The sequence below is a fragment of the Hemitrygon akajei genome, unplaced genomic scaffold, assembly GCF_048418815.1.
Source record: "Hemitrygon akajei unplaced genomic scaffold, sHemAka1.3 Scf000122, whole genome shotgun sequence".
In the NCBI taxonomy this organism is placed as follows: Eukaryota; Metazoa; Chordata; class Chondrichthyes; order Myliobatiformes; family Dasyatidae; genus Hemitrygon; species Hemitrygon akajei.
The window spans coordinates 1,318,358-1,333,041 of NW_027332008.1; the positions used below are offsets into that span (position 1 = coordinate 1,318,358).

At 46.7% G+C, this 14,684-nt stretch overlaps 1 protein-coding gene across 1 annotated transcript; it reads left to right on the top strand.

Moving 5' to 3' along the window:
- Positions 1-728: 728 nt before the first annotated feature.
- Positions 729-2,353, top strand: LOC140723643 (NACHT, LRR and PYD domains-containing protein 3-like). The gene is made up of 4 exons (XM_073038217.1): positions 729-809; positions 962-1,132; positions 1,290-1,457; positions 1,622-2,353. The coding sequence occupies exons 1-4, from the start codon at positions 805-807 to the stop codon at positions 1,707-1,709; spliced, it is 432 nt and encodes a 143-aa protein (XP_072894318.1). The 5' UTR covers positions 729-804; the 3' UTR covers positions 1,710-2,353.
- Positions 2,354-14,684: the final 12,331 nt, after the last annotated feature.

A 14,684-nucleotide genomic window follows, 5' to 3' on the forward strand; every position in this document is an offset into this window, starting at 1 on the left:
GATGTTGGGCTGACAGGTCGATACTTCTTTTTTTTCTCCCTTCCTTCTTTCTTAAAAAGTGGGATAACATTTGCCATTCTCCAATCCTCAGAAACTGATCCTGAACCTAAGGAACATTGGAAAATGATTACCAATTCATCCGCAATTTCCAGGGGCACCTCCTTTAGTACCCTAGAATGCAGACCATCTGGACCTGGGGATTTGTCAGCCTTCAGTCCCATCAGTCTACTCATCACCGCTTCCTTCCTAATGTCAATCTGTTTCATTTCCTCTGTTATCCTATGTCCTTGGCCCGTCCATATATCTGGGAGATTGCTTGTGTGGTCCCTAGTGAAGACAGATCTAAAGTACTTATTAAATTCTTCTGCCATTTTCCAGCGTCTCCCACTGATATTTCCCCATTCACAAATCTTTCTCAGTGTGGGACTTTCGTCCCATCCTTCAACCTTGCCCCTTCTGATCCTCTCGCATCTCAGGAACATTTTCCTCACCATCGGGGAAAGTGATAGAATATGTGGAGTTTACAGTGTCACAACGACAGACTAACTTACTGACATTCGGTGAAAACCCTGGAGCTGGTCAGTGAGGGACATTAACAGAGATGGGAACTCCGATCAGTGATTTACTGAAGGGTTTAATGCACCCTGAAATATCAGTGAGATAAGTTCCCTCAGACTCACGGTTTGAATCACTTTCCCATCAATTTGTCTGTTTGTGTTTACACTTGGGGAGAATGAACTGGGAGATTCAGGAGTGAAACTGGTTTTTGCGGCTCTGCGGAACTCGGAATGTAAAATACAGCAAATGGAGTAAGTATCAGACTGTGGGAGATTGTGCTTACAGTCACTGGGTGTCAGATTCTGTACATTAATGTGATCAGTAATTGAGTTACTGATAAACACTGGGAATTTGTACCGTCTCCTGTCTCTTTCTGTCCAACCTCACTCTCTCTCATCTCCAGGTTGGGCAATGTCGGTCTCACAGATTCTGGTGCCGAGTATCTCGACTCCGCTCTCAGTACAAACACATCACTGACGGAGCTGGACCTGAGTGATAATAAACTGCGAGATTCAGGAGTGAAACTGGTGTCTGCGGCTCTGAGGCACCCGGAGTGTAAAATACAGAAACTGTGGTAAGTACCAGACTGTGGGAGATTGTGTTTACAGTCAGTGGGTGTCTGGCACTGAACATTAATGTGATCAGTAATTGTGCTACTGATAAACACTGGGGATTGGTACCGTCTCCTGTCTCTCTGTGTCCTTCACCCTCACTCTCTCTCTCATCTCCAGGCTGAGGGATGTCGGTCTCACAGATTCTGCTGCCGAGGATCTCGTCTCCGCTCTCAGTACAAAATTATCACTGACGATGATGAACCTGGAATTAAACTCGTTGACAGACCGATCTGTCCCCGCTCTCCGCCGTCTCATACTGACCCTCCCGAGTCTGAAGCTGATCGGGTGAGTGTTTGTGTTAATGTTGAATGTGATAAAATATCAGCGGATCCGAGGGTTTTCTGGTGATATTTGTCTGTGAGTGTTGTTGAAACATTAACCCCAGTCCCCTGTTACTGACACTGTTGTGTAATCTGTTTATTTCATCTTTATTCTCCCATCTGTTTTAGGCTGACGGTGAATCGGTTCAGTGAGACCGGGAGGAAGGAACTAAGATCTCTGCAGGAACCCAGACCCGGACTGACAGTGATCGTGTGAACATCTGAATGTGTGAACATCCCCGCCCGCGGGATGGGGACATCTTTGCCTATTCTCATCCCTCCCCTTTAACTCCCTCCTTCCCTTTAATGGACGCGCTCCGGGATTAATTCCCAACGGTTCTAACAGAACTGGCTCCAGATTGACATTCGGAGCGTTCCCGCAGTGACTTATTTTCTTCTATTGTCCGTCGGCACAGCTTTCGCCGGATGTGCGTCTTCAAGACTCCCCCCGTGAGACCCCGGGAAATTACACAGACAGGAAGAGCCCAGGAGCAGGGGCTCAGTCTGGGACACCGATGTCCCGGGGCGGGATTATCCCGGGAGAGAATCCTTTTGCTCCCTTTGCTGAGGACGGTGCATTCGGCAGCCTGGCCGATATAATGATGTTAAATGGACAAATCCCTCGGCAGTGACCCTGGATCTGCAGCGATCCCGGACACGGCCCTGAAGTGTGATTTTATAATCATCGGTTCCCCGATGCAGAGTGACGGTGAGAAACGGGACTGATTATTCACTCGTCGCTGATCAGTTAATCGTGCATGACAGTGAAAGAGTCGGGAGCAGCTTATTTATTCACGCAGACCAGCAGCTCATACATTGTTTAATTTAGATTTGTCATGATGAAATCAATAAACCGCTGTAACATCCTGTCTTGGTGTCGGTCCTGAGTGTAATTAGAGGGGAAACAGTGACCTGGGGTTACTGCTGCCCCCCGCCCCCGGTGGTTCTGAGCTCCTCACACTGGTACAGCAGCGTCTCAGCGTCTACGTGCTCAGGATCTCATCTCCACACTACCCCCGCAGACAGTTAAAATCGACTATAATGTCAGATGTAATTTTACGTAGGCCGCAAGCACGACAGGGATGGGGGATGGAATACCGGCGTTGAGCGCGGGGTGAATCATCTTCCACACCGTCCCATCACACACTCCCGGGGTCAGACACGGAGTGAATTTTCCTCCACACCGTCACATCACACATTCCCAGTGTCAGACACGGAGTGAATCTCCCTCCACACCGTCCCATCACACACTCCCAGGGTCAGACACAGAGTGAATCTCCCTCCACACCGTCACATCACACATTCCCAGGGTCAGACACAGAGTGAATCTCCCTCCACACTGTCCCTTCACACGTCCCCGGGGACAGACACAGAGTGAAGCTCACTCCACACCGTCCCATCACACACTCCCGGTGTCAGACACAGTGAAGCTCCCTCCAGATCGTCACATCACATACACCCCGATTCAGACGCAGACTGAATCTCCGTCAACACTGTCCCATCTCAGAATCCATGGATTATACACAAAATAAATCTCCCTCCACACAGTATCATCATACTCACAGGGTCAGACATAGAGAATTCTCTCCACGCCATTCGATGATAGACTCCCAGGGTCAGACATTGGCCGTACCATGACAAAAGTCCTCATCAGACATACAGTAACGCTCCCTCCACATCGTTACGTCACATCATCACTGCGTCAGACACTGAGAGAATCACCCACCGCACCGTCCATCACAGACTCCCCGGACTCCTCCGTGTCTCCCACCAGTCACTCCTTTGGTCAAACGCTCCACAAAGAATCATCAAACATTCCCAGTGTCAGAAACAGAGTGAAGTTTCCTCCGCAACATAACATCACACTCTACCCTGGTTAAAACACAGAGCGAAGCTCCATCTGACAGACAGACAGACATACTTTATTGATTTCGAGGGAAATTGGGTTTCGTTAAAGCCGCACCTGACCAAGAGTAGTGTAGAAATATAGAATTTTTTTTAAAAAATAAATAATAAAATTATTAAATAATAATAATAATAATAATAATAATAATAATAATAATAATAAGAAGAAGAAGAAGAAGAAGAAGAAGAAGAAGAAGAAGAAGAAGAAGAAGAAGAAGAAGAGGAGGAGCCTATTGGCTCAGGGTGTCTGACACTCCGAGGGAGGAGTTGTAAAGTTTGATGGCCACAGGCAGGAATGACTTCCTATGCCGCTCTGTGTTACATCTCGGTGGAATGAGTCTCTGGCTGAACGTACTCCTGTGCCTAACCAGTACATTATGGAGTGGATGGGAGACATTGTCCAAGATGGCCACAACATCACTGGCCGTACGAATGAGTTTGTTGATTCTGTTGGTGTTTGCTACCCTCAGCCTGCTGCCCCGGCACACAACAGCAAACATGATAGCACTGGTCACCACAGCCTCGTAGAACATCCCCAGCATCGTCCGGCAGATGTTAAAGGACCGCAGTATCCTCAGGAAATAGAGACGACTCTGACCCTTCTTGTAGACTGCCTCAGTGTTCTTTAACCAGTCCAGTTTATTGTCAATTCGTATCCCCAGGTATTTGTAATCCTCCACTATGTCCACACTGATCCCTTGGATGGAAACAGGGGTCACCGGTGCCTTAGCCCTCCTCAGGTCCACCAGCAGCTCCTTAGTCTTTTTCCCATTAAGCTGCAGATGATTCTGCTCACACCATGTGACAAAGTTTCCCACCGTAGCCCTGGACTCAGCCTCATCTCCCTTGTTGATGCATCCAACTATGGCAGAGTAATCAGAAAACTTCTGAAGATGGCAAGACTCTGTGCAGTAGTTGAAGTCCGAGGTGTAGATGGTGAAGAGAAAGGGAGACAGGACAGTCCCCTGTGGATCCCCAGTGCTGCTGACCACTCTGTCTGACACACAGTGTTGCAAGCGCACGTACTGTGGTCTGCCAGTCAGGTAATCAATAGTCCAAGACACCAGGGAAGCATCCACCTGCATCACTGTCAGCTTCTCGCACAGCAGAGCAGGGCGGATGGTGTTGAACGCACTGGAGAAGTCAGAAAACATGACCCTCACAGTGCTCGGCCGCTTGTCCAGGTGGGCGTAGACACGGTTCAGCAGGTAGACAATGGCATCCTCAACCCCTAGTCGGGGCTGGTAGGCGAACTGGAGGGGGTCTAAATGTGACCTAACCATAGGCCGGAGCTGCTCTAGAACAAGTCTCTCCAGGGTCTCAATGATGTGGGAGGTCAATGCCACCGGCCTGTAGTCATTGGAGCCACTGGGACGTGGCGTCTTCAGTACAGGAACGAGGCAAGACGACGTCCACATCACAGGAACCCTCTGGAGACTCAGGCTCAGTTTGAAGACATGGTGAAGTACTCCACATAGCTGGCGGGGGCAAAGGCTTTGAGCACCCTGGGGCTGACACCATCCGGGCCTGTAGCCTTGCTTGGATGGAGACGTTTCAGCTGTCTTCTCACCTGTTCAGCTGTGAAGCCCACCATGGTTGCTTCATCACATTACACAATCCCGGAGACAGAAACACACTGCAGTTCCCTCCGCTTCCATCTTGCCCCCACTAACCACTAAGACACAGAGAGGAACTCCATCGACACCGACCCCGGGTCAGAAACTGTATCATTCCATCAAACACCCCAGGTTCAGACACAGAGTGAAGCTCTTTCCGCACCGTCCCATCACACACTCCCTTGATCAGACACGAGTGAAACTCCCTCCATGCTTTCGGATCCCATAGTCACAGGGTCTGACACAAAGAATTCTTCCACACCATCCCATGATACGCTCAGACATTGAGAATATGTCACGCCAGCCTGTGGCATTACAAAATTCCTCGGTCAGACACAGAGAGAGCCTCCCTCCACACCGTCCCATCACTAAATTACTGTATCAGACACAGAGTGAGATTCCCTCCACACCGTCAGATTACACACTCACAGGGACAGACTGTCCCAGGAAATTCCCTCCACACAGTCACAAGGTCAAATATTGAATGAATCCCCCTCCACACCACCCTACCTCACACTCCCCGGACCAGACACAGGATAAAGCTGCCTCCACTCAGTCTGATTACACGCACCCGGGATCAGTCACAGAGGGAATCTCACTCTATACCATCCCATCACACACTCCTAGTGTCCAACACGCAGCGAAGCTCCCTCTGCACCGTCCCATCACTCACTCTCAGGGGCAGACACAGAGCAAAGCTCCTTCCATAATGTCCATCACTCCAATTGTCAGACATAGAGTGAAGCTTCCTCCACAGCATCTTTTCACACAATCTCCCTCTGCACCACACTACCTCACACTTCACGAAGTAGACAGAAGATAATGCTCCCTCGTCATCTTCCCATTAAACACTCAAGGTGTCAGATACTGAGTGAAGCTAACTCCACACCCTTCCATCACACACTCCCCGGCTCGGACGCAGAGTGCAGCTCCCTCCACACAATCCCATCGCAAAATCCCTGGATCAGACAAATGAATGTCCCTCCACACCGTCTCATCACATACTTCCAGGGTCAGACATAGAGCGCAGCTCCGTCCACACTTCCCATCACACATTACGCGGATCTCAAACATAATGTTGCTCTCCCCACACCATTTCATCAGACACTCGCGGATCAGACATAGAGTGCAGTTGCGACCACGTGATCCCATCAATCCCTTCCGGGGTCTCTCCGTTCACACCGTCCCATCACTCACACATGGGGCAGATACAGAGCTAATCTCCTTCCACAGTGTCCCATCACACACTCCCCAGTTCTGACCCAGAATGTACCTCCTTCCACACTGCCCAACACACAATCCCGTATCGGATATAGATTGAAGTTTCCTCCACACCATCCCATCACATACTTCCCGTATCAGAGACAGTGTGAAGCTATCCTCACCGACCCATCACACACTGCCAGGGTCAGACACATATGAAGCCCCCTCCACACCGTCTCATCACACACTTCCGGGGTCAGACACAGAGTGATTCTCCCTCCACACTGTCCAACACACACACACAGGGTCAGACATGGAGAGAATCTTACACCGCACATTCCCTCACATTCTGTGGATCAGACACAAGATGAATCTCCCTCCACACTGTCCTATCACACACTTCCGGATCAGACACGGTCTGAAAATCCCTGAACACCATCCCATCACACACTCCCAGGGTCAAACACAGAGTGAAGTTCCCGTTCCACCATCGAATCATACATTCACAGGGACAAAGAGCAAAGATCCCTTCACATCGGCCCATCACATACTCCCCAGATCAGAAACAGAGTGAAGCTCCTTCTACACTGTCCCATCACACACTCCCAGGTAAGACACAGAGTGAGGTTCTTTCGATACAGTCCAATCACACACTCCCCGAATTAGACACAGATTTACGCTCCCTCCACACCCTCCCATGATACACTCCCAGGGCCAGACTTTGAGAAAATCTCACTCCGGGCCGTCCCATTACAAAATTCCTGTGTCAGGCACAGAGTGAGATTACTTCCATAGCGTCACATCACACACGCACAGTGTCAATCATTGAGATAATCTCCCTCCGCACCATCTCATACCCTCTGGCCTGCTCCTTTTCCTGTTGTCTGTGTGTTTAATGAGAAGGAATAACCCAACTTTTCTTGGATCTGCAGGTTTTCCCAGTGGGTGTTGTCGGGACCGATGCTTGGAGCCCAGTTTTTCCCAAACTGGGTCAACAATTTGGCTGGGAGATCTAATTCAATATTTCCATGGGTGTTATTGACTCAGAATGTATATTTATACATTGTTAATGGCATAAAATGTATACTTATATATTGATTATGACATGTTGTATATTTATATATTGTTAATATAACGTTGATCATATGATAACCCTTTAATTCCTGGAATCATCCTTGTGAACCTCCGCTGGACCCTCTCCTCGGCACCTCGGTGGGTCAAATGTAAAGAGACCGTACACTGTCAATTGTTAATATATGAATATTGTTAATAGCTGCCACAAGTCAGTGTTTCTCTGTACCTGTACCTTCCTGTACTTGTGCACTTGGCAATAAATTCAACAGGACCCGAGAAATCTCAGTGAGAGCTGAGCAGTGATGACCATAAGACCATAAGTCCTTAAGACGTTGGAGGAGAACTAGGGCATCCGTCCCATTGATTCTGCTCTGCCATTTAATCACGGCTGATCTTTTTTTTTGCTCCTTCTCATCCCCAGTTCTCGGCCTTCTCCCCGTAACCTTTGACGCCATGGCCAGGCAAGAACCTATCAATTTCTGCATTAAATACACCCAACGACCTAGACTCCACAGCAGCACGTGGCAACAAATTCCACAAATTTACCACTCCTTGGCTCAAGAAATTTCTCCGCATCTCTGTTTTGATAGGTTGCCCCTCTATCCTATGTCCTTTTGTCCTTGACCGTCCCACCATGGGGGATATCGTTTCCACATCTACTCTGTCTAGGCCTTCCAACATTTGAAAGGCTTCAATGAGATTCCCCTCATCCTTCTCAATTTCAGGGAGTACGGACCCAGAGCCATCAAACGTTGATCATATGATAACTCTTTAATTCCTGGAATCATCCTTGTGAACCTCCGCTGGACCCTCTCCTCGGCACCTCGGTGGGTCAAATGTAAAGAGACAGTACACTGTCTAATGCAAGACCCTGAACAGTGTTGATGAGCAGAGGGATATTAAAGTCCAAGTTCACAGCTCCCTGAATGTGGCTGTAGAGTTTGATAAGGTGGTTAAGAAGGCAATTGGCATTGAGTCACTGAGTGAAAAAGCCAGGAAGTTACGTTGCAACTTTATAAAACTCTATGGTGGGATTTACAATTAATTCAGTATCTGTGTATTGTCGCAGTGGCCATAGTTTGAGTGGACAGAGTGAGAGTGGTGATCTAGAGGCTTTAGCTCTTCGAGGCTTCAGCGAAGAGAGACTTCAGTCGGAGAAATAAACAAACAAACAAACAAACAAACAAAGGAATAAATAAATAAATAAATAAATAAATAGATTAAATAAATAAATAAATAAATAAATAAATAAATAAATAAATAGATTAAATAAATAAATAAATAAATAAATAGATAAATAAATAAATAAATAGATAAATAAATAAATAAATACGCAAATAGATAGATAGATAGTTAATTAACTGAAATCTGGTAGTAAACTACATCTGCTCAGTTAGGACAGCAGAGATGTCAGGTGGGATAGTTGAGTGTTCCTCTTCAGTAATGTGGGTAGAGAGGGAGGCATTCAGTGTCCCAGGCCACTACAACTGCGAGAGGTGCATCTGACTGCAGCTTCTAACAAACAGCATTAAGGAGTTGGAGCTGGAACTGGATGAATTCCGGATCATTCGGGCGGCGGCTGAATGGTGACAGATAGGACAAATAGAGAAGTAGTTATACCCAAGGTGCAGGACACAGGAAACTGGGTGACCATCAGGAAGAGGAAAGGGATTATGGAGCCAGTGCAGAGCGTCCCTGTGGCCAGACCCCCTCACCACTTTGGATACTGTTGTGGGGCGGTGACCTAACAGAGAGAAGTCACAGTGGCCGAGTCTCTGGCACTGTGTCCGCCTCTCTGACATCTTATCTGTTATGCAGGTTCCTGCATATCAACCGCTGATGAAACTAGTCAAACGAGTTCAGAGGGACATACAAACCTGACCAGAGGGTGGAACCTCAGCATTTCGGGACTGTTTTGAAAACACGGACTGGACCATGTTCAGAGAGGCTACCTACCACCGCCACACTAACATCGATGAATATGCGAGATCTCCGAAGGGCATTGATGACGTCACCGTTATTAAAGATATCTACGTGAAGACAAATCATGGCTGATGACGGGCAACAGAAGCCCGAGCACGGCTGAGAGATTGGGATGCTTCCGACACATGTACGGAATAAGACAGCTCTCGGGTCTTTTCTGCTCAGTTTGGTACACGGAACGACGTGCCGAGGACGAAGGACCCCCATACTCCCAAGGAACAAGCACTCTGTCTGGCCGCAGCTGATGTGAGGAAGACGCCAAGCCAGGATCAACCCAGGTAAAGCTGCGGGTCCTGATAACTTACATGGAAGGATACTGTGGGACAGTGCTTCAACATCTCTCTGGTTGGTCGTTGCCCCCTCAGGATTCTAGGCGGCCACCATCATCGTGGTTCCCAAGAGGGCGACAGAATGACGTCTCACCGACTGCAGCCCAGAGACGCTGACCTCTGAAAAAAAAGAAATGAATTCCTTCAAGTGGCTCATTATTGATGGCATTAACTCCGATCTTTATTGGATGATTTCTAGTTCACTTATCGCTGAATTCGATCCAGTGATGATACGTCTGCACCTCCACTCCTTCCCGTCCCATCACGAACTGGGAACTGATCCACCAGGATACTGTTCTTCATCTTCAGCTTTTCAGCTTGGCGTTGAAGAAGATCATCGCTCAGAAACTGGTAGGTAAACTGTCCTTGTTGGATCTCAACAACTCTCTGTGCAACTGGATCCTGTTATTCTTAATAGAAAGGCCACAGTCAGTCCTGCTCAGAAAATTAATCAAGAAGGTGAAGATAGGACATGAAAGTAAGCTGAACAATAGTACTAAAGACGATGCCGAAAGTTTCTTCAAACACAGAAAGTGTAAAAGAGAGGCGAGGGTGGATATAATACCGCTGAAAAACGATGTTGTAGAGGCAGTAATGTGAGACAACGAAGTAAGGGAAGAATTGTATAAATGTTTTGAACCAATCTGCACTGTGGAAGACAGTAGCAGTAAGGTAGAATTTCCATGTGACCGTGCTCATGAAGTGTGTGAAGTTACCATAATTAGAGAAAAGTCTCTTGGGAAACTAAAAAGTCTGAAGGCAGGTAACTCACCAGAATAGGATGGTGTACGTCCCGCGCTTCTGGATGTGGGGGGCTGAAGGGATCGTGGATCATTGGTTTTGATCTTTGAAGGATCACTATATACATAAAACCATATAACAATTACAGCACGGAAACGGGCCATCTCGGCTCTTCTAGTCCGTGCCGAACGCTTACTCTCACCTAGTCCCACTGGCCCGCACTCAGCCCATAGCCCTCCATTCCATTCCTGTCCATATACCTATCCACTCTTTTTAAAAAATGGCAATATCGAACCTGTCTCTACCACTTCTACTGGAAGCTCGTTCCACACAGCTACCACTCTCTGAGTAAAGAAGATCCCCCTCGTTTTACCCCTAAACTTTTGCCCCTAACTCTCAACTCATGTCTTCTTTTTTGAATCTCCCCTGCTGTCAATGGAAAAAGCCTATCCACGTCAACTCTATCCCACTCATAATTTTAAATACCTCTATCAAGTTCCCCCCTCAACCTTCTACGCTCCAAAGAATAAAGACCTAACTTGTTCAACCTTTCTCTGTAACGTAGGTGCTGAAACCAAGGTAACATTCTAGTAAATCTCCTCTGTACTCTCTCTATTTTGTTGACATCTTTCCAATAATTCGGTGACCAGAACTATATACAATACTCTAAATTTGGCCTCACCAATGCCTTGTACAATTTTAACATTACATCCCAACTCCTATACTCATTGCTCTGGTTTATAAAGGACAGCGTACCAAATGCTTTCTTCACCACCATAGCCACATGAGATTCTACCTTCAGGGAACTATGCGCCATTATTCCAAAATAACTCTGTTCTACCGCATTCCTTAATGCCCTACCATTTACCATGTATTTCCTATTTTGATTAGTCCTACGAAAATGTAGCACCTTACATTTATCAGCATTAAACACCCTCTGCCATCTTTCAGCCCACTCTTCTAACTGGCCTAAATCTCTCTGCAAGCTTTGAAAACCTACTTCATTATACACAACGCCACCTGTTACTATCATCTGCATACTTGCTAATCCAATTTACCAACCCATCATCCACATAATTAATGTATATGACAAACAACATTGGACCCAGTACAGGCCCCTGAGGCACACCACTCGTCACCATCTTGACAAACATTTATCCACCACTACTCTCTGGCATCTCCCATCCAGCCACTGTTGAATCCATTTCACTACTTCAATATTAATACCTAACGATTGAACCTTCCTGACTAACCTTCCGTGTTGAACCTTGTCAAAGGACTACATCATGGAATGGTTCCTGAAGTCTGGAAAACTGCCAATGTCACTCCACACCTCATCAAGGGAGAGAGGCAGAAGACAACAAAGACCAGTTAGTCTGACCTCAGTTGCTGAGAAGATGCCAGAGTCAATTATTAAGGATAAAGCGTCAGGCTACTTAGAGTAACGTTATAAAATAGACAGCAGTCAGCATGGCTTCTTCAAAGGAAAATTTTGCTTAACAAATTTGTTGGAAATCTTTAAAGACATAACAGGGAGCGTATGCAAAGGCGAATCGGTTGATGTTATATACTTGGATTTGTAGAAGACCGTTGACATGGTGCCACAGAAGAGGCTGCTTAACCTATCGTTTTACCGGGAGGATTCTAGCATGGATAAAACAGTGGCTGATTGGCAGGAGGCAAAGACTGGAAATAAAGGTAGCAGTTTCCGGTTGGTTGCCAGCAACTAGTGGTGTTCCACAATGGTTTGTGTTGAGATCGATTATTTTTACGTTTTTTGTCAATGAGTTGGATGATGGAGCTGATGGCTTTGTAGGAATGTTTGCAGACAATATGAAGATAGGATGAGGGGCAGGTAGTTCTAAGGAAATAGAGAGGCTACAGAACGACAGACAGATTTGGAGAATGGGCAAAGGTACTTTGTGCAGAATTCACCAAAGTTTGGTTTTTCAGGTGAGGAAGGTAAATCCAATGTGAGCATTCATTCCATGAGGACGGGAATATAGAAGCAAAGATGCAATGTTGAAACATTATAAAGCACTGGTGAGGCCTCAGTTGGAGAATTGTGAGCAGCTTTGGGCCCCTTATCTTAGAAACGATGTATTGAAACTGGAGATTATTCAAAGAAGCTTCACGAAAATGATTCCAGGATTGAATGCCATTGTCATATGAAGAGAGTTTGAAGGCTCTGGGCCTGTATTCACCAGAATTCAGAAGAATGAAGGGTGACCTCATTGAAACCTATTAAATGGAGAAGTCCTTGACAGAGAGGAAGTGGAACTGATGTTTCCTATTATGGGAGAAACTACGACCAGAGGACGTAGCCTCAAAATAGAGGGGCGTGCTTTCAAGAGATGAGGACATGAGGAGGAATATCTTGAGCCAGACCGTCGGAGTCTGTGGAATTCATTGCCACAAGTATCTGTGGAGTCCAAGTCTTTGTGAATGTTGAGGTTGGCAGCTGCTTTATTGATCATGGCATGTAGGGATACGGGGAGAAGTCAGGGGATTGGAGCTGAAAGGAAAATTGAATCGGACATGATAAAATGGTGCAAACTCGATGGGTCAAATGGCCTGAAGCAACTCCTACATCTTTTGGTCTTTTGTTGGCAGAAACAGCTCTAGCTCCATTACACTGACACCGGCGTCCCGGGACTGTGTTCTCAGTCCCGCTTCTGAATTGGAACTGCGCAGGGCATCCGGGACTGTGTGCTCAGCCCACTGCTGTACACGCTGCTGACTCGGAACTGCACTGCTAGGTCCAGTTCAAACCGTTTCATCAATTTCGGTGATGACACAACAGTGGCTGGACTCATCAGCAACGAAGAAGAAACGGAATAGATAGAGGAAGCAGAGCGGCGGGTAGAATAGTGCAAGCAGAAAAAAAGATCATCAATCTCAGCGTGGACAAGACCAAAGAGTTGATTGTGGAATTCAGTAAATTGCAGACTGATCACTCTTCACTGCACATTCTCGGCTCCTCCGTGGACAGAGATAGGAGAACCTAATATCTGGGAGTAGACACAACCGAGGATCTCACCAGCTCCTTCAACACCATATCTTTGCGCAAGAACTCCTAGGAGTGTCTCACATCCTGAGGTTTAAGTGTGTGAACTCCCACCGCCATCACAATGCAAACCAATGTTTATAGACGCTCCGTCGAGTGTGCCCTGACCAGCTGAATCACATTCTGGTACAAGAGTTACAAGTCATCTGACCGCACGTCCCTGCAATCGACTGCAACGTCTGCTGGAAGGATCATCAGCTTTTCTCTTCTACCCATCAGAGATATTTATCAGAAGTGCTGCGTCCGCAGGACACTTAGCATTGACAATGATCCGTCCCATCAATGCAACAGACTCTTTGGCCTCTTACCATCAGGCGCGGGGGTTACTGTGTCATTAGGGCAAGAACTGTTAGGATGGGAAACAGTTTCTTCCCCCGGATGTAGGGCGATTCCACCTCCCACCACCAGCCATGTCTCATAGCATATGAGTCGCTACTGGCATTATATTTTTCTCTTTTTAACTCGCGTTGTAAATGCACCTTAATATCCGTTAATTTATCTGTTGAAATAATACGTGATGAGATATGTGTGTGAGTCACTTGGTCTATGTTGATTCGTTTGCCAGTGTGCATGTGAGCAGCTGAATGAGAATAAACAGAACTCGAACTGCAATTCTCTTCCTCAAAGACCAGTGGAGTTCAGGCGATACGGAGTTTGTGAATTCTTGATTTGGTATGGAGTGAAGAGCTATAACGCCGGTGATGGTATGTGAGGGAATCGGGAATGGGGGTGACAATCAAATAGCTGCTGCTGCGTGTTCATATAATTTTATTCATAATATCACATGAAATGTTTCGACTGGTATCGATCAGCACAGACAAGGTGGGACAAAGGGGATTTTCCTGTGTGTACTCTTCAATGTTCAGTGGTACTGACGAATTAAGTTAGTATTTGCCTTCCTCTTTGTTTATAATGAAGTTTTAAATAGCAGAGCAGAAAAATGAATCATGTTACATTCATGAAAGAATATTAAAAATCGCATATAGTGTGATATATTATCTTAAATCAGGCGTGGGAATCGAAACTCTTTGGAGTCGCGGTGGAGGAGACGCACTCGCTGAAATGGGTGAGTCTAAGACCCGGAATAAAGGGGTGTCCGTTCAGAACAGAAACCAGGTGTAAAGTCTTCAGGTGGAGAGTGGTCAATCTGTGGAAGTCGTTGCCTCAAGCAGTTGTGGGGGCGGTCTTTGTGTATATTTAAGGCAGAGGCTGATGGATTCCTGATTGATCCGGACATGAAGCGATATAGGGAGAGGGCAGGAGAATGGGGTTGA